Source organism: Falco biarmicus, chromosome 14, assembly GCF_023638135.1.
Source record: "Falco biarmicus isolate bFalBia1 chromosome 14, bFalBia1.pri, whole genome shotgun sequence".
Taxonomy (NCBI): Eukaryota; Metazoa; Chordata; class Aves; order Falconiformes; family Falconidae; genus Falco; species Falco biarmicus.
Window position 1 is genome coordinate 19,104,132 of NC_079301.1, and position 22,227 is coordinate 19,126,358.

The following is a 22,227-nucleotide window of genomic DNA, read 5'->3' on the forward strand; positions in this document are numbered from 1 at the left end:
GGCAATGCCATGGGCAGCCCCTGTGCAGCTCGCTCTGGTGCGCTGAGCAAGACGCGACTGGAGAAAAAGGACTTCACAACAGCATGGCTTGGGTGGAAGTTGCGCTAGCACCTGGACTTGCACTTCCAGGCTCTTCGCTGGCACGTTTCTCTGCACTGCACGCCTTCCCCTGCCAGAAAAATTCTCTCAGCAAAATTATGCTCCTTTGCTTTTCTTCAGGCACAGCCGCAGCAATTTAGAAGCCAATGTCAATCAAACAGGCAAGCACGGGAAGGAGCAAGCTCGCCGTCCGCCTTAGCTGCCTCAACAGGCACGAAAGCTCTTCTCACCACCAGCAACCCCAGCACCTCTGGCATGCGCTTTCTTCAACAGGGAAGTCTGCCTCCGTGGAGTTCAAGCATCCCTGCAAAGAAATAACACCAAGATGCCTTTTATGATAAGCGCGACATATGGTAACCGAATGTGTACATTGGGGGTTTTTATTTGTTCTTCAGCACAAGTTCCAAAACAAGCTGCCCTACTTTCCTCCCCGTCCTACAGCTCCTCATGTGGTATTAACCTAACCGAGACAGTATTTTATTTTAGCCGCTTTCCTACTAACAGGTAAACAGTTGACTCAGCATGCTACAAGCAAAGTATGCATATAAATCACCAAATCGCTTGCTTGCTCTTTACCTCCATTCTTCTTTTCCTCACTTCTTTCTGCCCTAAATGAGATGGAGAATAAGCAGCCAACCTTCATAAAGCAATTGGAAAGTGACAGAACAACCACCTGCAAGTGTTATTGCTGCACGTTATGCTATAGAATGCCAGAGGCTGCTCATTTTCTAGTATGGGTGCACTTTGCTTTATGCTGCACTGGTATTTGCTATTCAAACAATACAGGTGCAGATCACTTAGTGTTCCAGAAGACAATGAAAAAAGCCAGAGGCTGCAGGGTATGGAAGAAGAGTAAACCACGTGTTGCTTTGCTACTTTATTCCTTCTTCTCCATCCTGGTCAACGTGAGGGCAGTCAGGCACATGTCTGAGGGAGCAGAAGTTCTGCTCATGTCCATGAAGGCAGTTTCTAGCTCACCAGATGGGATTTTTCCATTGTTTCCAAGCCTGACAGGTGACCATGGGTTTCATCATACTTGGCATTTTCTCCCAGAACCACAGCCTTGGGAGTCAGGTCATTAAAAATTAATAAATCCCAGCTTTCAGGGCAAATGTGATCTGAAGGCCTTCCTTAACCTCACGGCCTGTATCGTGCCTACTCTGTCTAACCTGTCCCTTTAAGGACAGCTACCACAGCCCTCCCAGGCAACCTATTTCTGTGCTTAGCTGACTGGTAGCAAGCAACTTGTTCCTATTGCCTAGCCCAGATCTCCCTGATCGATGCCGGCCTGTCCCAGCCACCACGGAGGTGCTCCCTTTGCAGCCATCCTCACAGGGTTTTACACTTCAGCCTCCACCAACCCCAACTCCATCAGATTCCTCAGAGCTGGGGTTTTCATCATTTTTGTCATTTCTTTGGACTGTGTCCACATGGTGCACCTCCTCCATCAACGAGCATATCCAAAGTCAAGCACAAGTATTTCAGTTGAACTTTGCTCATTTTACATGATTTCACTGATTTCTGTTATTTTATGCATGATACATTCCCAAACGTTTGCCTTTTTCAAAATGGTGCAACAACATGTCAGAAGAAAGAATAGACATCTGCCCTTAATGCTTACAAAGAAATACCAAAGGACACCACATAAAAAGGCTTGTAAAAGGAATGGGCATTGTCATAAAAACTCTCTAATTATTGAAGAAAAATTTTGGAGGAAACATTTCATATTTCTTTGAGGCAAGCAAGGCTGTGCTTGTCACACTACAATTATAGTCTTTATCATCTGAGAAACTGTCAATACCACTCTAAACAGCTAAACCAGAAACAGTAATAAAAAGCCCTGATGAATCTCCATTGTTTAAACCTACATTTCATCCAGCTTGGCATGGCTCTTCCACACCCTGTTCTAACCATCTCTGGCTCTCAGGCACAATTCTACTTCTACAAAGACATTTACAGAATTTTCTGGGACAGATTTTATTTTTAAAGAAGTATCTAGGGACACAGTTTTCACAATATTTGCTTCTCTAGAACTTCTATTTATTTTTAACAAACCCATGACATGTGGGCTGAAAGTACTTCAGAAAACATTTTCAGCAAAGACTTATTCATCAGTATGGTTAGTCAATTAGAAAAAGAATAAAGGTCACCTCTTTGTAAACAGCCTTCCCCCCCCACCCCCCACCCCGAGAATGTTTTATCTTACTGGAGTGGTTACATTAGAAAGAAAAGGTTAAGGGAAACCGAACATCCAACTCCTTTAATTTTAAATAGTTAAAAATCAAACCACTTCATGCACTCACTGTGGGAAAGTGAGCCGGTCCAGAAGACCGCTCCACCTGGAAGTCTTGCTGGCCATCTCAGGAGCTGCAAAGCTGTCGACCAAGGCCAGCAAGAATAAACGAGGCTGGGAAATGACCTCCATATGTGGCAGGGCCACGGGGCTGGCCCCGTGGAGACCTGAGCTTTTGCAGCCTCGGATGGGTGCACTGTGCTGCCCTGCCTTGGACCCTGCAGATACAGGAGAACCCCACCGCTAACCACTCCGGTACACCGTGACAAGGGAGAGCGTGTTGTTCGTTTACTTGGGTCTGCAAGCACAATAGATGAAAGGCAAAAATCAACTGACATGTACGGTACGTTATCAGGCAGGCACACCGCACTGTGGCTAGCCATCGCCTGCTCCCCCAGATCGCTTAATCCCAGACTTCACACGCTGCTTAAGCAGCACCACACAGCTTTGAATTGCTTTGTTAGATTGCACATAATCCTCTCCTGCCTCAAAGCCTTGTTAATAAACAGTTTGGAGACCACAGGGATGATGCAGTACGAACACCTAAATCAACAGAGCTATAAGAAAGCCAAGACCCCGTGGGTCTCACATGGATGGGGCCACTTTCTGTGCGTCCTGCCCAGCCCTCGCCTCGCCACCTCTGCAAACAGCGGGGAAGGGAAACACAAAAGCCTTGCAAATTTGTACGGCAGTGATGGGAGTCATCGGGCAGCACTGGGGCATGCTTTACCCTAGACTGGGGCCTCTTAAGTGCAAGCACCTTTGTTAGCCTGCTGATGTAAACTGGTTTTGGACAAACCATGACAAGCAAAATGAAAATTGCACTCTCCTTCCTTCCTGCTGGTGGGAGACCCCTCCTAGGTCAGGACTGCTCTCTGGCAACAAGAGCAAAACGGAGAGTCATGAAAGAGCGAATTGTGTCCGGATTAGCAGTGTCTGCTTAAAGACTGATGCACACTGTGCAGAGCAAACTCAGGCTGCTCTCAGGCGCTGCACCACCACCATGCCCCAGTGCAGGGGGAGCAGCCCTGCTGCGTCCTGCCACTGGGCACGACAAAGCAGATGGGCAATATGGATTATCATGGCTACAGGGAAGACTGTAAATCTGAGAGGAGGAGCACGCTGGATGCCCAAAGGACTTTCTTCCCTCTAACTGCTTTTCTGGGGAAGAGAACATGAGATTGACTCGCACACCCACCCGTGTTGACAAACGCTGGGTGTGGAGGGGGTGTGGAGACAGGCAGAAGCATGACCTATCATGTGGCATAACTGGCTGCATCTTCTACTGTGATAGCTTTCGATTTCTTGCAGCTGCCTCCCCAAGCAGCAGCCAATGCTCCAGTCACCAGAGCAGATCCGCGATGGCACGTCATGCCGCTGAGCAGCTTGTCAAACCCGGAGCCCGAGAAACATGGGTGGAGAAACAAGGCCTGTTCCGTTAAAACATCATACCGGGATGTATACATCTTATCTCCCAACAGATTTTCAGTGTCCAGTTTAGAACTACAGGAAAGGCTACGGCTAGGCTGAAGGTCCCTGTAATGCACCAGTTTATCTTCACCAAGGGCTAACGGCATATGGCTAGGGAGGGTACAGCGAGCCATCCTGCGCGCCAGCTCCCGCAAGGTACAGGGCAGGGACTCTCCGAAACAGGAGCAACATCTCTGCATTTCACAGAATTTTCTAATTACTTTCCGAACTCACATGAATTTTAAGCATTTGCAATATCCTCAAAGCCCTGCAGCCCCACAGGCTCACACCGCTTGAAGTGCACAAGTATCTGCCGATGTTTTGTTTTGACCCACCGCTTCCTTGCTTCATTCGATATCCCCAAGCATTTTATTAGAAAACCCAGTAAGGATTATTCTGCATTCACCTGCTCCATGCTGCTCACTTCACAGACCTGTGTCACAGCCAGGATTTCTCTTCCAGAGAAAGGAAGTTTGGTGTTTGCTCATTCCGGGCATTACTCAGGGAGTTTTGATCATTCCTCACACCCTCCTCTGCCCCCCATCTAACCTACTACAGAACTGTTTAGCAGTGTTTAGGTGCAAAAAGGCTTTTTCCAACAGCTGCAGCCCCTGGTATCTTCACCTGCGAGACTGGTTTTACAGTGCCCAGAGAGGTGGTGTAAGCCATGCCCGCCTGCAGCTCTGCAGCCAGGAGGAATCCAGACAATGCCAGCCTTCGCATGGGGCACCGCTGACAGCTCTGCCAGCAGAAAAGCTAAGAAGGATACTAATAAAAGGAATAAATCTTCCCTTTGTCAGCTGCTTGGAATGTGCAAAGAGTGCAAAGAGCACTGTGACTCGGGAAGAACAGCAGTCCCACACGCTTTGGAGCTGACAGCCCAGGAAAGGCCAGGTGCTAAGCACAGATGCGGGGAGACTCCCGTTTATGCCAGCTGAGACATAGAAATCTGTGACCTGTCCCAAACCGCCCCTTTCTCCCTTCAGCAAAGCATCAAGTGGCGGTGTGACATGCATTCCCCTAGCACCAACCCAATACCCAACCCCTAAAAGTGAAGGGGTAAACAAACACCAACCTTTCTTCAGCAGAGCGCATCATCCTCTTGCAGGGAGCATCCCCGCACTGAGGCACAGCGAGCGACCGCCTGCAGCCTGGACCATGCTCATTTCCTTGTTCCTTGGCGCTTTGCTGTGCGTCCTCACACATGTGACCAAACCCAACCGAATTACCTGTGCTGTTGGTCCTGCCTCCTCTCAGAGCCTGCTGGCCGCAGAGGTCACGGGCATGCAGCTGTGCCCTCAAGGAAAAGCTCGAGAAGGCGTAGTTCTCGAGCACTTTCCAAAATAAATAGACTAATCCCATGTAGAGTTTCTGCAGCTGTAAGAGCTATTTATGAAATAAGGTACGTTACAGACCTCTCGTCTGAATTAATATAGCCTCTCTCTTCAAGGTTTTCCTTTTTATTACAGTGCAGAAGGGTGCTGTTCAAGGAGTAGCTTGGTTTTTTTAAGTAACTCTCTTTCAAATAGTTTTATCAGGTGACATTTAAATGCTTGCTTAGCCTAGTAGGCATGAAACATAGCCCCTTTTGGAAAGGCAGATGGCTGAAGGTGCTGTCACCGCCTTTAATCTGCATTTTCATTTTAGTTCTGGGAGGTTTAACTGAGCTCCAGCTCAAAACAGAACTATCTTAATGCTCTTCGTAACTAACCTGAGCGCAAACTGCTCAGATGTGCAGCACCAGCTCAGTGCTCTTGCTGTCACCTGCCCACAGACACAAATTACCTATAGACCATCAGCAGGACACTCCAGTCTCAGTTCTGATTTCTCAGTGCACACCGTTCCTTCCCAATGCTGCACATCTTCCTCAGCACTGGGATGTGCACAAATTAATAATATACACCACGGGCCAAGCAGATTTCATTGAGCAGAAGCTGCATTGCGTGCAAAGGAAGAGGATGAATTTAGGAACTGTAACCTGCCAATTTGGTAGTCAGGACCCAAAAATGGTGACAGTATTTAACACCCCAATTTCATCACCTAGGTCACCACAGAACCATCCAAACCCACCTCACCCTTTGAGACCTGGAGCTGCACACAGGTCCATGTAATAAAGATGTAAGAACATTCCCACCCAAAACATAACAGAACCCAGAATAGATAATACTGACCTCACAAGACTATTCATAGCCAGATGAAAATAGCAGCAAGCTGGAGAGGCTGCTTGCCTCTGTCCATACCTCTTTATCACATATTCCATCACAATGTAAGGAAATAACCTCCTTTTGCTTTACAATGTGTGGACACTTCCCAATACCCTTCATAGTTGAGACAGCTCTTGTAGGGCAGGTCAAAACCAAGAGTAACATTGTATTAAGAATGATGGATGTGGTCCTGGCACCCACAGTCACACTGCAGTCCTCAATACACGCTGTAGCTAACAATACCAGAAAGACTCAGCGCCAAAACTGCCATATCTGTACAGAGTCCACGGTCAGCTTTGTGCTGTGTCTCATGCTGGAGGATCCAGCCCCACTCATCCTCCCAACTGATCTCTTCTGCTGTCAGTACCATGACCTATGCAGAGGTATTGCCATCACTATTTTTACAGGCAAAACACTGACAGCCGTTATAATGCTCACAGGCTAGTACTATGACATTTGATTGATGACCTTCACCAGCAGAGAAGACATAAAAAGCAAACTATAGGATGGTCTTTCTGAAAACCAGCATAAAACTTCCTGTGCCTGGGGGCTGGACTGTGCCTCTCTGCCCTGAGTCTGGTGCTGCGGCTGCAGCCAGAAGGGGAGTGGAGCAGCCCCAGTGCCTCCCAGTGCTACCCAGCACAGGAGCCTGCAGCTGGCTGCAGCCTGCACCAGCCACGGCCGCCGCCAGCAATGGCAGTCCTGGGCTGGGAAGCGGCGAGCCCGTGGGGCTGCAGCAGCAGAAGGGAGCCAGATGTGTGAGTCTCACTTAGACCTGTGGCAGCCTGACTGGTTTAAGTGCTCCCTTTTAGACACAGACAAGCCCTCAAGGTGCAATAATACGGATGGGAACGGTATTGCACCATTTCCTCATAATTTGCAATATGCCACTTGTGGCTATGAACTGTCTAGTCCTTCACAGACCAAGAGCAGCTGCGAGCTATGAGAACAGAGAATATATTTAATGTAATTGGTTTCTGAAAAGCTATTCCACTAAAAATGCTGTGGCTGCACTGTCTGCAATGACATTTTGTCTGACTTGTCCCAGTAAAGAGGTCTACTGTTCCTACCCAAAAAACTCCCAAGTCATGCAGAAATGGCCTTCGGATGAGAGACAGCTGATAAGATAAAGAGTAATTTCAAACGAAGCAGGTAGTTGCGGTCTCCCAGAGCAGTCCATGTACAAATGCATCTGTTACCATCACACAGGGAATGTCAAGGCCAAATTCTGGCAGTGCCAGGCTGGTTTGGTCTCACCTACCTCCAAATGTCAACATTACTCAAACTCAATTAATCCCAGATGTTATACAGATTTTTTTCTATTTGGTGGGGGCTGTACGTGACACAATGTGCCATTCCCTCCTCAGACACGATGAAGAGCAGCTGGTGCTGAGGGCAGCTTCAGCAGGCCCCAAGAAGCAGGCTGGAAGACACCAGCTCTGACCCTAGCCATGGCTCTTCACTCCCATGTGCATGCCAGAACAAAAACCACTGCTCAGCTCACTGTCAGCACAGCCTTGGGTGGTTTCTCTCCATTTCAGTCATTGTCTCACATTACACTTTCCAATAACGTCCCCACAATCTCAGCTGTTTTATTAAAATCTTTTTCCTCCTCCTCCCCCTGGGCAGCTTTAGTGAAGGACATCCATTGATCAAGAATAGCCCTGAGATGTTCTTACAAGCATAAGAGTTGCTGGAGTTTATCAGAGCAGGAAGGTCTCTAGCCCAGCCCCTTGAGAGCAGCTGGCAGCAGGTATTTTAGAACAACAATACAATGCTAAGCCAAAAAACCAAGTAAACTCCCCTATTCAGTGCATGTGGGGAATGCACAATTGAAGAAATGCTCCACTGGCCACATTAGAAGCTGGTGAACTCTGCTTATTTGCACTCAGTCTCAGAAATATCACTGCTTCCGAAGAAGGTATGAGACCCACAGTTTTACAGAAGGTTTTGTTAAGGCTTCAGTTTCCATTTCTACCTAATACAATGCAACCGTCACACGAGTAATTATCTACACTGAACTCTACGCATCTCCTTCTAGCAAGGAACTGCATGGGTGGAATTTGCATTACATACAATTTACTTCCTTTTATCCATTTTTAATTAAATAAGCCATCCTACAGTTACCACCTAGGGTAAACAAAAGACTGAGCTTCTCAGTCCTAACCATTATTTTCTAGAGCCAGCACTGCAAAAAAAAAAATAAAGCCCATCAGAGGAGAAGTGTGACTCAGACTCCTCAAGGTCGATAAGGCCTTTTACTGGTAATAAACTGATAATCTAATGCTTTAGCTTAAATATTTGAGACTTCTGTTTATTTCATAGGTGGGGAACTATTTGCAGATCTTGCAGGATGTAGTTCATTGTAATTCTGCAGATTGCCAGAACACAAATAAACAAGCACAGCTGCCTGGGACACGGAGAAATCTTCTAATATCCCACTGAACAAGGATGGCCGTGTCCCAGCTGCAAGAGAATGCCAGTATTTCAGAGGCCTGGCTATGCCGTCACCCTGCCAGCCCCACTCTGCCTCCGGCCAGCCCAGCACAGGCAGGGGGTTTGGCAGCAGCGCGAGGGAAGCGCTCCCACACCACCACTAAATGCATTTGGTTTTGGGGTGGGGGGCAGAGGCCTGTGCTGAGGTTTGTGCTAAATCTGCACTTCCACCCTTAAGATAATGGAGTTTTAAAAGAATCTGCAATTCCCCATTTATTAGTTTGTAACAAATCTTCATTCCCGCCCCCCCCCCCCCAGCTTAGCTGTGAGCCAGTTTAGAGCTCCTCATGCAAGTTGTGCTGCATTTCTGCTGCACTGACATTTCCACCCCAAAAATATCCTGGTGTCTAGGCTTCCCTCTCAGCCAACGGAGAAAAGAGATGTATCAGCTTTAAAGAGCCCAGCTGCGCTGCTAGCAGTGTTTTTAGATGTCACATGGTATGAAGGTTACTCCTAAAAGCATCTTCTCAGCTGTTATACTCGAAAAGGTAACAACTAACAAATGTATGGTAGCTAAAAGTGAGATAAATCAGCAGCTTAAAGCTAGACCACTGCAGGTGAAGGTTATATATTTAGAATAATCATCTCCCTGTCCCCATTTGTAACTCATTCAATCCTCAGAACCCAGATATCTTCAATATGAAAAAGGGAGACAGAAGGTAAGTTTTGCTGAGTTCAACCAAAGAAACTGCAGGACTGGAAGGTGAAGAAAAAAGCAACCACCTATGAGAATTTCTAGCTTTTATTTTTGACCCTGAAAAAATCTTTACTGACCTCAACCTTGCTTCCTTCCAACCATAATTTCTCCATGTTTGCCTCCAGTGGTGACATGTCATAAATTGCTTTCCTGACCCTGCTTGTTATGCCCCAGTAATACTGAACTTGCAACACCTGCTGAGCCATCTGGAGCTGGCTAGGAGCCCTCAGAATCAGAGGCCATTTTGTTGGAAAAAAAACCCCAACAACCGCTGGTTTTGTAACACAGTGGGAGCTCAGAAGTCCAAAATACAGGGGGCCCAATTCCTTTGTACTCCTCTGCCTGCTGAGCTTGATGGCACAAGGCAGAGTACGGCGCTAAAACCCACGGGAAACCAGTGCTGTTTGTTGAGGAAACAAACCAAGGAATCTTTTGCATACTGAGGGATCCTTCCTTCTGGTCAACTATTATTTTTAAGCCTCAGCCCCACCTGGATGATTCTGAAATAGCTCAAAAATGGAATGAAGGTAACTGCAAAACAGCAGGGTGCATCTCGTAATTGCTTAAAATGAGGTATATTTGGAAGGTATAATTCCCTCCAGCATCTGGGAAAAGGAAAGTCTTGGAAACAACATTCTAAGACGTATCCTGATCTGCAGTTTCTAGCTTGTGACGCCAAAACACAGAGGGGCTACATCCACAGTCTGGGGTCAGCCCTGACATTATGAACGGGGAGAACAATGAAGCTCAAGTCCATACCTGATTTGGGATCCCTACCTTCTCTTCTAATTTCCAAACATGTGCTGAGGCCTGGATTGGTCTGTGCTGCGCCTGGTTTGAGTACAGAAATGCATTATGCTACAATTTTAAATAAAACTGTTTTGTCACTCCAAGATACAGTACAAGTAAACTCCAGGGACAGTAATCCCATTACTGAAGCTGTGACTTCACCTTCTGTCACAGATCTTGTTCCATGAGAAAACAAATTCATACATGGAAATATTTTTTAATAAACCAGGCCACTTTCCTTCCAAGAGTAATGCAACTCTCCAATGCAAACACAGGCTCAGTCATTAATTCGCTTACTGGAACCATGTATGTGCTGTAGGAGCTAGATGACTTGAGTAGGACAGGAGGTATCTCTGGCAGCACTTGTTACCTACAATAAGAAAAAAAAAAAGCACCTGCTTCCACTATCTGTCCCCGGCAGTGCTCAGAGTTCAGTGAAAGATCTTGCATTTAAGTCTTCCCAGCTAAGGGTGATGTACAACACCCACAGATGTGAGGAGGCTAATACTACCAGAGATCGGGAATCCAGATTCACAAGGAAATTAATTACTTGACTAAATAAATCAGATGCCATACTAATTTCACCACAAAGGCACAGTTCTCATGTTAGGTTTTCTCTATAGGACAAAGTTACAGTAGGTTAATTAACTACAGGCATGGCTATAAAAAACAGATGTGCTTAACTGGCACAAATCTGCACATGGACAGACTGTCATTTAGTTTAGCTCAAGATATAGTTTAGGTAAACTCAAGTGCAAAATCCAAACACAGACTGCACCAATTTAATTAAATGCCTAAAAATAAAATCAGTTTCAGATGATCATCTGGTATCATTTTCTTGCACAGACAAGGTGTTTCTTCCATCTGTGCAGCTCCATGAATACTTAGCAAATCTTGCAGGGAGGGAGGGAAGACAGAGTTTTTGGATAAGACAATCACCCGTACTGCCGAACAATGTAGTTTTATTTCTAGGTGCTCAAACTGATTAAGATTTGGAGCTTTTATATAAACAGTGACAACTATAATTCTGCCCAGACATGACTATATGACGATACTGTTGTGTAAAACAGACATATACTGCAGAGGGCAAGCTGTCTGCCGGGCAGCGCTGCACGTCACTGACTGCTGTGCTTTGCAGCGCTACGTTCAGCCCAGCGACCTGTACGGCTGCAAGAAGGCAACAGCTTGGGCTGAACCTGCTGAAGCAATGCGAGCTTATTCAAAACAGTTGCGGGCAGCACCCAACATCCTCCATGGCTGAGCTCCTCTGAACTGCTGTCCCAATCCGCCTGTGCTGTTCCCTCCAAGATGAACTACACCATTAGGTTTAACTTGCAAAAAAGTAACTGTATTTGATTCAAGAGTCACTAAATAGGCACTTAGTTGTCTCAGGCTTTGCTGCCTGTTGATACCTCAAGCACAGGTGCCTACTCCTTTCATCTTTGTTGCAAATATTTAGGATTGTTCTTTCTTCCTCCCTACATCTCTGAAGCGTAGATAACAATATTGATTTACATGCAGTCTAAGTGAGCCTGCTATACAATGAATGCTTTGTCCACTTTGTGCCATCCTGTGGCAAGGGCTGCCTTTTTCCCAGTGATGGAGGCCCATTAGAAGGGACACGATTTATGAGTTCAGAAGGAAAACCCCCAAGTTTGCGCTTCAATTACAGAACCGTGCAGGAGAGCAGAAACTTGGGTCCCCATGTGGAGCTTCTCAGATACTCTGCCAAAGGTGGAACAGGAAGGGAGAGAGAGGAGAGGAGGGCGAGAGAGATGGGTTCAGCTCTCATAACAACTGATCCTTGCCTGCTGACACCCTCACAGAAGTTTCACAGCGGCAGGGCTGTAGATCTCCACTGTCCTGGCCATACCCTGAGGTCTGTCCTGGAGGCAGAGATGCAGGGGGCACAGAAGGGTCCGTAACATTGCTGGGGAGGACAACCTCCATTGCAAAATACTTCATTTAAAAATTATTCGCTGCCAAAGAAACCCAAGAAAGACATAACAAACCAAGTACCAGTGGCCACAGGTTACCATCGCTTATGTAACAGCATCAATCACACCTGAGAGCTGGCTGCAAAGGGAGCAGAAATTAATAAATGCCACTCTTGTTGCCACATCAACTATTTACAACAATGAAGCATAAATAAGGAAGTAAATAAAACGGGGGGGCAGCTATGGAAATATGGACAAAACAGCAGAAGTCACAGGGAAGTGACACTTCAGGCTCCAGGTTTCTAAAAGTAGCTTAGAATATGAAGTGTGGAAGGAAGAACACAAAGTAAGCTATAAAGCATCAGAAGCGCCCTTTATTTTGTAGGAGTTTCTCCATTTCTCAAAAGTTTTTCCTGTCAGATTTTCTCAACAACACAGCTGCACCTTGGCTCTGACACCTCTCCTCCGAAAACCAGCAGCCACCTCGCAAACCCATTGTAAACAGAGGCCACAAAACCTTCCCACGACTAACTGCAGTGCGCCCTGATAACACAACTCACCAGCGCAAGACAAAACACCTTTATTTCGGTAATGCCACACAGGGGCCCTGGAGCACGACGCCCCCGCTGAGGCAGTGCTGGAGCCCGGCGGGGCACAGGCCCTGGGGCCAGGCCGAGCCCCCGGCTGGGGCAGCACAGGCCGGGCACCCCCTGCTCCCCGCGGGCCGAGGCCGGGGGTGCTGTGCGAGGTGCCTGCCCCACACGGAGGGCCGGGCACGCTGCAGCCATAGCCATGCTCCCCGCCCGCACCGAGCGTCGAGGCAGCGAGGCCGGCCCGTGCCACCTGGCGCTGCCCCCACTGCCGCGGCCTCAGAGCCCACCGGAGGGGCAGCCCAGCAGCAGCCCCGGCAACCGGGGGCACTCGGGGCACAGCGGCCGCTCCCTGGGGGCACAGCCCCGCGGCTCCCCCCGCCGGCCGCCGCGGCGGGAGGTAGCGGTACCTCAGCCGCGCTCGGAGCGCTGCCGCTCCCCCCGCCCTGCGCAGCCGGAGAGGTCCGGCCGGTGCCGCCGGCGGGCACCGGTACGCCCCGTCCCGCCGCCGACCCCGGGGCACGCCGAGCTCCCGCGCACAGCCCCGAGGCGCCCGCTCCCGCCGCCGCCCGTGCCTGTGCCGGGCCCGCACGGGGCTGCACCCCGGCCCCCAGCACACGCCGCGCCCCGCGCAGCCCCGGCGCCCCTTACCTGCCCTCGGCGGCGCGGGGCGGGGGGCCATGCCCGGGGGCGGGGCCAGCTCCGCGGGGGCGGGGCCGCGGCAGGGCGGGGCGGGGCGGGGCCGTGCCCACCCCGGGCGGCGGCAGCACGGAAAACCCGGTCCGGAGTCAGGAGCGGCGAGCGCGGGAGTCGGGGCGGGCGGGGCAGGCCGGTTAGCGGGGACTGGGGGCAGGTGCGACGGGGCCAGCTTGGATGAGGGGGCAGGCCGGGGGCCCTTTCCATTTCCCTGATGTTACATTTCGGTTTGTAAAGTCGAGGGAACTAGTGCCACCCTCGGCGCAGCCAGGACAGGACCAGCCCCAGAAAGGGGAGGTGTAAGGCGTTACAGCAGGTGTAAGCTGTTAGGAGAGCAGGTGTAGGCAGCAGCGCTGCCCGCCCTGGCCCCAGCTGTGGGGCAGCCCCATGGCAGCCCCACAGCTGCAGCACGCAGAGCAGTGCGGTGGCACCGCCGGTGGCTCCCGCCGGCTCCCCTTGGGATGGCAGGGTCACCGGCTGCTGGAACAAAACCTGTCCCTCTGCCCCCGGTCCGCGCCTGCGGGGTAACGGGGAGGGGTGCTGGGGCTGTCCAGTCTCCACCTGGGGTAGTTAACAACGAGCGAACCCCCCCCAAGCCCCCGTTCAAATCTGAGCCAGCAAAAATTAAGCTGTGAGTTAGGATTTGAAGGTACATTCCCACCAATTCCAGTTTGCTGGGATTCCGACATCCCTGCTGTATTCCTTTTCAAGGCAGTCTAGAGCCGCGATGCCCCTCAGGCAGATACCAGGGCTCAAGGCACAGCCACCAAGGAGGGAGGCAGAAGGTACAGACACAGATCTTCGGCAGGGAGGAGAAATCGGGAGGCTCCAGGAGACCTGGGCAATGCCTTTACCTTGCTTGTTGGGGTTGGGATGGTCTACAATGCGCCGGTGCCACGTTAGGAGAACAAGCAGTGCAGCCACAAGAGAATTTAGCACCCAGGTGAGACAATGGCACCAAGAGCAGGGTGCAGCTACTCGCAGGACGCGCTGTCCTGACCGGCTGCAGACATGCAACTCCCACAGTTTTCATCTTCTACAACAGATAAGGCTAAAGCAAGACTAGTCACGCTCTCCCACAGGCACTCAGTTCCTAAGAGTTTGCCTGCTACACACAAACTCTTTTCCATGTCTGTCCCTGCTTTAAAACCAGGGAGATGCAGGATGCCAGGTGACACACCTCGCCCCCAGTCCAGGTTGTCCCCAGCAGCACAACAGCCCTGTTCACAGGTCCTGGCCCTGAGACAAAACCTGCTGGTCTGCCCAACGACATGCTGCTCCTGGGTGATCCTCAAGTGCCTCTGCAATGGGATTATGGTACTTTTTTGAAAAGAAGGACGTTAAAAGTTCAGGACATGGGAATATTTGCACTGGAGTATTTGCTTTGCTGCTGTAAGTGCTGGTTTCCAGCTGCAGCAAACCAGAATCGCTCTGATGATCTCAGCTGAGATAAGTTTAGTGCCAGCTGTGCATTTCCTCCAGCTCTGGTACGCTGAGAACGGAGGGAACGGAGACAGCGCTGCCAATCACCTTCAGCTCCTCCGCTGACTCTTTTCAATGGTGCCTCTGAGCTATAAAACGGAGCACTGGCTTTGAAGGCAAATAACCCGTCTTACTCCTGACCCTACCATCAACTTTACGTTGTGCCATAGAAATTACTTAACTTTTCTATATCTCAGCTCCAGTCAATGGCAATAACACTAAAGCCTTCCGAGATCAGTAAGAGCACCGTGTTATTACTGTAACTTGGCTCGGATGCTCAGAATCCATCTTGGGGTTTCAGCATCAAATTAATCAGTGCACACTGGATTCTGCAACTGCAGCAAGAATTCTGATATAATGATTCAATAGGTACAATATTGCTTGGATTTACAGCCTGTGCTTTCACATCTTAATCTCGGTACCTTAAACCCAGGCCATTATAGCCTATGCCTAATAACGAGTGTAAAATAACCACCCTACAGCATGCAGCAAACTTCAGAAGTGACAGACATACAAAGTGTCCAAACATCACTATGAGTCTGAATTTCTGGGTGCTGAAGAATCACTGCTTCTGCATCAGGTGCAGGAAGGAACAACAGCTTAATTAAGGTTTTATTTCTGGCCAGTCCTGTTCAGTGATAGAGAAAAATGTGACTTGGAAGTAAATACAGTCATATGGGGACAATTTTACAAAAGCCTTTAAAATCAGCAAAGAAATGCATTTCATTACTGCAGCCAGCTACTCCTATGCTTTTCTCAACTTTCAGTCTTTTAATGTCTTCATGAGAACAACTGGCAGAAGCCACGTAAAACACTGAAATAGTAGGCAGAGGTGGGAAAAAAATTGGATATACTTGCTGATCTCTATTTAAGCTTTTATGGTCTGTATCCTAAAATGAACTGCTGATTCAAGTCTAAGGTTTGGGCTATTAAGCTTAAAATACTGGGAAGTGTTTTGAGTCTGGCAGATGCTGATCGCTGCCTGCCCTTACAAGTCACTGAGCATCTCTTGCCATCAGCTGGCACTTTGCTAATGGCCCACATGCAGGCCTGATGATGTGCATTAAGGATGCTACTGCCCAAGTACATAAACCTCTGTGCCTGGGAAAGGAGACCAGACATCCTTGAGCTGGACCAGTGTTTCTGGCTCTGTGAGTAAGGTCAAGGATTCCACATTGCCCTGGAGTGGCCAGCCCAGACAGGAAAGCAGGGAGGAGTGACTTGGAGCCGCTTAAGCCCTCAGTAGATTTTAAAACAGCCTTGGGCTTGCCCCAAGACACCAGTGCTTCTGCAATAACCCTTAGGCTTTACTGCTCTGCCAGGGACCTGTCTCTGGGGGCATTTCCTCCCCTTGCACCATGGTTGAAGTGACAAAGTGTATTGGGTCTGGCTGGGATGGAGTTAATTTTCCCCCTGGCAGCCCTCACAGCCTGTGCATTGGTAGCTACAGAGGTGTTGACAACACAGCAGTGTTTTGGCTGCTGCTGAGCAGTGCTCCACAGCATCAAGGCATCTCTCCAGCCTCCCCCCCTCACCCCTGGGCTGGGGTGGGCGAGATCTCAGGAGGGGACACAGCCAGGACAGTTGACCCAAGGTGATCAAAGGGATATTCCATACCATATGATGTCTGCTTAGCAGTAAAAGCTAAGAGAAAGGAGGAGGCAGGGAAGGCGGGGAGCATTCATTATTACATTTGTTTTCCAGAGCCACCAGTACACGTACTGAAGCCCCGCTTCCTGGGAAGTGGCCAAACATCACCTGCTGATGGGAAGTAGCGAATTAAATCTTTTGTTTTCCTTTGCTTCCACACGTGGCCCTTGCTTTTGCTTTGTTAGACTGCCTCTGTCTTGGCTCATGAGTTTTTTTCCACCTTATATTCTCTCTCCCCCCACCCCACCCCACTGCATCCTGCTGAGGAAGAGGAGTGAAAGAGCGGCTTGGTGGGCACCTGGTCTCCAGCCAAGCTCAACCCACCACATTTTTTTCATTCATACTTGTTTGTTCATTCATATTCCAGTAATGCAGAAAATTCCCTCAAAACCTACACACCTTTTCAGAGTGCCATCAGTGACTCCTCCTTAGATCAGGTGCGCCTTTAGCTTGGATGAACAGCCCTTTTGTTATCTTGCCTATGTTGGGACCTCAATAAGTACAGCCGTAACACAACTCGTTGTTCTCAGCCTTTTTCCTTCCCTGATATCCTTTTTTCTCTTAACTCAAATCCCATTAAGGCTACAGTGTTTTCAGTATTTTTAGCTGTGACTTTCAAAAGGCTGCCAAAAGATAGCTGAAACGTATATAGCAGTGTGATTAATGCTCTTGGCGTTTCTTCACGATTCGGCGCAGTGTTAAAGGAACCTAAATGTGGAAGAATGACAAAATCACCAGCAACTGTTTCACTGGGGGTTTCATTCAAATTTTTGCTGCCCCAGTGGGTCTCCCTCTCTAACTTTCCTCCCCACCTACATAACTGAGTGCTAAAACTACTGGGAGCACCAAGAGAAGAACATGGTGCTTGTAGACGACATTTACTTCCCACTGTCTTGTCACAAAAATATACTGAGAACAAACTGCCTCTCAGTTTTGTTTGCTGGGCGTTAAGATTTTAGTTTACAGCATGCCAGAATAAAGAAACAGATAAAAATCCCCTGTCCATTACTGCAAATGCTCCACTAGCAAGCCATAAACACAGACTCCAAATGACAAAAAATCCCAATAAATCTGCATATGAGCAGGATCCTACTCACATCTGCAGAAACTGTGAATCTAGGACTGAACAGATGCAGAATAGCAATCTGTCTTTAGACACGTCCCTTGCAAGCCTGCTCTATGTCTTGCTTGGTTAGAGAAGGAAAGTCATCTAACAGCCAAAATCCAGTAAGTAAAATTCAGTGCAGGTCAACTGAAGCTACATGGAGCTCGTGCAGTTTAAACCAGCTAAGGACCTGGCCTTGTTTTATTTGGCACTGTGGACCTCAGTTTTTACTGGTAAAAAGCTGAGCTGTTTTAATCAAAAACCGAGGCTGTGTGTCTTTTCCACTGTAAGGTATAAATCTGTATTGGTTGGCAGTGAGAACTATGAAAGATTTTTGATACTAGCTTGCTCAGCACTGCTAGCATTGTAAGATATTTTTTTTTTCAATGTAATAACAGTTTTAAAAGAGAAATTGGCTCCTGTTTCAGAGAACTTTCTGAGGCTTACAAATCATGTGGCCCAAGTCATGGGAAAGATGTTACTAACTGCTTACAGCAAAGCCAACAGCTTTCACAGGGCTACATTCATCCTGGCTACCAGTGACAGAGTGGGATGGCAAAGCACACGCAGCCACCCATGGCTCGAGCATCAGCAGGGGCTTGAGTCTGCACCCAGTTACGGGGCCATGGTCCAGACTCCTATCTGTAGTGGGAAGAGCTGGTTCCTAGAGGTGAGGTTTCCCTGGAGAACTGGGGGAACACAGGTACCTGTAGAGATGAATCACTCCATCCTACAGCAGGTGAGGAAGAGTGTGGACCTCCTTCCTGAGATGTCTCATCTTCTTTCACCAACTACAAAAGGAACTGAGACAACATGGCCAGGAGTCCTGCTTCGAAATGAGGAGAGTGGAGTCTGATCCCAAACCAGAATCCTCTGAGACCACCGGTGGGTTTTAAGGCTTACTTCATGCTAGTGGCCAGAAAGCCAAGTACCCATGCAAAACCTGTCTGGCACAGGGAAAATCCTTCTGGAAAACTGACCTACAAGCGTGAAATTTCCAAACATGTGTCAAGACTTGCATTGATCAGTGTTAGTATAGGAAACAAGTGAGAGTTTACACGTGCATGAGATAAAACAGCATTGATTGTATACTGATACATACTGCTCTGGTTGCAATACATATATTTGTGGCCATATGTGTTTAGGTTGAGGGCAGCGCTACAACAGAGTGAAACCATCACAGAGAAGGAAATGCTATGCAGCTTCTCTGCCCACCACTGTCGTTCCAGGTTTGCTGTGCTGAACTGAAGGTTCAGGCTAGACATATGGTGCCTATGGCAAAAAGCATCCTGAGCGCGCTGTTCTCTGGCTTCCAAGAGATGCAGTAACCTAGCTTACAGCAGCTGACAACACGCAGCAGAAGGTGACTTCTCAAAGAGAGACAATTCGCAAAGGTTTACCATTTTCAGACAGAAAAGTGCTGTTGATGGTTAAATGACCTGATACCCTTCCCGCACACTGTCCAACCCCTGCCCTCTGCATGCTCCCTTCACATCAGCAGGAAACCCTCAGAAATACATGTTCACTGCTAACTGGTTTTACAAATGCACTATGTTGTAAAAGGAAATAATACACTCTCTCCTGTTGGAAACACATCCTGGCATGCTTTTAAAAGCAAGCAAACAATAATTCTTCTTTCATATTATTGAGTTTACTGCCCTCTTGCAGTCCATAACACATTTTAAAACTGGATTTCTCTTTGGTTCTGACAGGGTGTAAGTAAAGGCTACCCTGTGGTGAGGTACCACACAACGGAAGATAACACAGAGGTGAAGCTGTACGCCAGACACAAAAACAGGAGCAAATGTTTCTCCACTTAATGAGAATGTCTGCAGCTACATTAGCCTGCAAGCAAACAAACTCCAGTGAACAAAAGGACAGAATCACCTACAGTGGCACAACCTTCCCCCCAGATGCTGCTTTACCAGCAGCACTGCACAGCCTGTCGCCATGCCTCTGGGGGAAAGCTCAGCCAGGGCAGCATCCCAGAGAGCCAGGCCGCTCCGACCCACGCTCCGACCTGCCAGAGAAGCAGAGGCCGGGTTTGTTCATGGATCTGTCATGTAAAATAGGAAATCTACGCAGAAGTGCTGCTTAGCAGTATGGAACTGTGCTCTGCTCCAGCGCAAGACTCGGCACACAAACATTTCAGGTGCACAAAACTCCTTGTCCCGATCAGCACTGCACATGGTCAGCTCTGGAATTTCTTTTTTTTGACCCCTATAACATGCATATGTAACATAGCCTATTCAGAATAAATATACCGCAGGCAAAACTCAAAATTTCAGCTATGCCTGTGCATCATCTCCAGTTTGATCTTACACACCACATCCTAAGGACTAACTGTCCCCAAAATGGGCACAGACTTGGGATGTTGTGAAAGCTGGTATGTTCAAGATGGGTTCTTTACCAGTATCCATGCTTTCAGCTAGTCTCTCACTTAGGGCCATTTCTATGGATTGTACAGGGCTTTGCATCAGACCCTTACTGACATACTCCTTTTGAACTAAAAGTCCATATTTTCTCAGTAGATTTTAAGTACTGTAAGTAAACGCCTGCCTTGAAAGAAGTCCCACTGAACCGCCAGACGTCAGCACAAGAACTCCTACTCAAAGCAACTGGGTTTCAAAACTGCTTATAGCTAGAATTTTAAAGGGCAAAACACATTTGGTATTTAGTGCCTTGATAAGCAGTCAGAACAAAAGGGAGAATTGTTAAGTATCATTTTAAAAAGGAAAAAGGAACATTAGCTTGAAGATGATTTCTCATTACCAGAAATCACGAGAACTTTTTTCATGTCCCCTTAGGACAGAACACGTATCGCTTCCTCTCCTCCCTTGCTCCCTCCACCAGTTCAAGCAAGGCTGAAACGCTCACCTGCCTGCATTCCCATCTCAAAAGGGCACAACGAGGTTTTAAGTCACTAATGTACACAAAGCTTTTGAATTGAAAAAAAAAAAAGATATCAAAAGAGGCCGTTTATTTAATGTGCATGGAATAAACCAGGACTCTGCCAGAATTTTGCATTATTAACATATAAGAAAAAGTTTAAATGCATTGTGCTGGTATTTGCTTAAAGGAAGTATTGCTTTTGCTATATTTGCCTTGAGGGACTACTGCACAAAATGAGTTTGCTTACAGGAATGAGATCGCAAAAATAGCATTTTCTAAGGAAACAGGAAAGATTTGCTGATGTTTTTTGGAAGAGCAAATTAAGCTGCTACAACAAGGGATAACACAGTTAAGGCATATAAAACATGTCACGTGGATTTGTGCTCAATCACAATTAAACAAGTCTTTTTAATCGTCAAGATTCAGCCCTTGTGATGAACTCCTACACTATTTATGCTTATCCCTTTGTTCAGTTTGAGTTCTACAAAAGGAAACATTTGCAAAAATGCAAGTAGCCTGTGAATGGCGTTTGAACTGCAGGAGAGATTATATTATTCAAATAAATGTCTTTCTAGAAATTATCAGCTATATTACTACTACTATTATTATTGTTAATACAATGTCAAAGTAGAAAAATCAGGAAGAGCCATTGTCTTTAAAGCCTGGCTTTAAAGTCTAAACTGCAAGAAGCTGCTAATAGTTTTTAATCCCTTCTAAAGTCATACAATGACATATTCACTGTAACTGTGTGCTTCGGTAGGGCCATACTTTTTTAAAAATGTAAAGATTATGTATGTAATTGATCTGCTTTATGGTTTTTGCTCTTTTAGGGTATATTTAGAACAATTTAAAGATTTTTCCATGCAACCAAAAGGATAGAAACAGCCTTTCCTTAAACAAAGAGCAAATATAAACTGACCTTTCATGTCATTGTTCACCACCACCACACCCAGAGGTAGGGATTTAGGGGAAAACACTCATTATTACATGGTTTGTGATAAATTTGACAATCCTGGTGCACCTTAGGTCAACATCTCCCCTATGCGACTTATTATCATGATGAAACACAGAGGATAAACAGCAGCTTGCTACAGCACGTGTGCTCAGCGCCGTCCTCCTCTCTCCCAGTCCTCAGCCCCGCTTCCACAGCCACGTGCATGTGGCTGACTTCAACGCCCCAGCAGTCTCACTGACGCCACCGGACGAAAATCAAGGCTGCAAATGATCATTTGCAAGGTCAGGGTCTTGCTGTCCCAGGAAGGCACTTTAATTACATGTAATTACTAGTAGCAATATACAACCACTCTAATCCATCTGCTACAGGTCAGTTGTCAACCAAAATCACAGTGAACTGAAAGCAACTTTTTCTACAGATGCAAAGATAGTGACCGTGACGGATGCTGAATGGAACAGTCCCAGATGGACACATGACATTAACCTGCAGAATGAAAAAGGGCAGAATGAAAAGCTAACACTAATTCAATACCAGTGACATCAGTGGTGCCGATAGAGAAGTCCCTTAACTGGGTTTTAAGCCATTATTTCTTTCTGGGGGCTGCCTGCTTATAGAATTGGAAGAGTTTCAGCACTTCGTACAGGCTCCAAGAACGTATCACTTTACTTACTGAACATGATAGGAAAGGCCACCCAGTTGGAGTTTTACATCATCTCTGGCACAGAAGCAATACTCAGCGTTTGGGGAGGAAAAGAGCAAAGAGCCCCACTTCTGGTAATTTTACAAAGCAGTTTGATTCTTTGGGGATGTCCATACAAGCCTGCGGCTTTTTCCTTTTTCCCTGTGAGAACCTGGGAATTACAGAGTAGTTT

At 47.6% G+C, this 22,227-nt stretch overlaps 1 protein-coding gene across 1 annotated transcript in view; it reads right to left on the bottom strand.

Annotated features, from left to right (window-relative positions):
- Positions 1-265: 265 nt before the first annotated feature.
- The window catches only part of PSMD10 (proteasome 26S subunit, non-ATPase 10), a 60,210-nt gene continuing 38,248 nt past the window's right edge, over positions 266-22,227 (bottom strand). Inside the window, exon 5 of the mRNA XM_056359570.1 lies at positions 266-403. Coding sequence (XP_056215545.1) covers positions 394-403 — 10 coding nt within the window. The 3' untranslated portion in view covers positions 266-393. The remainder of the gene's footprint in view (positions 404-22,227) is intronic.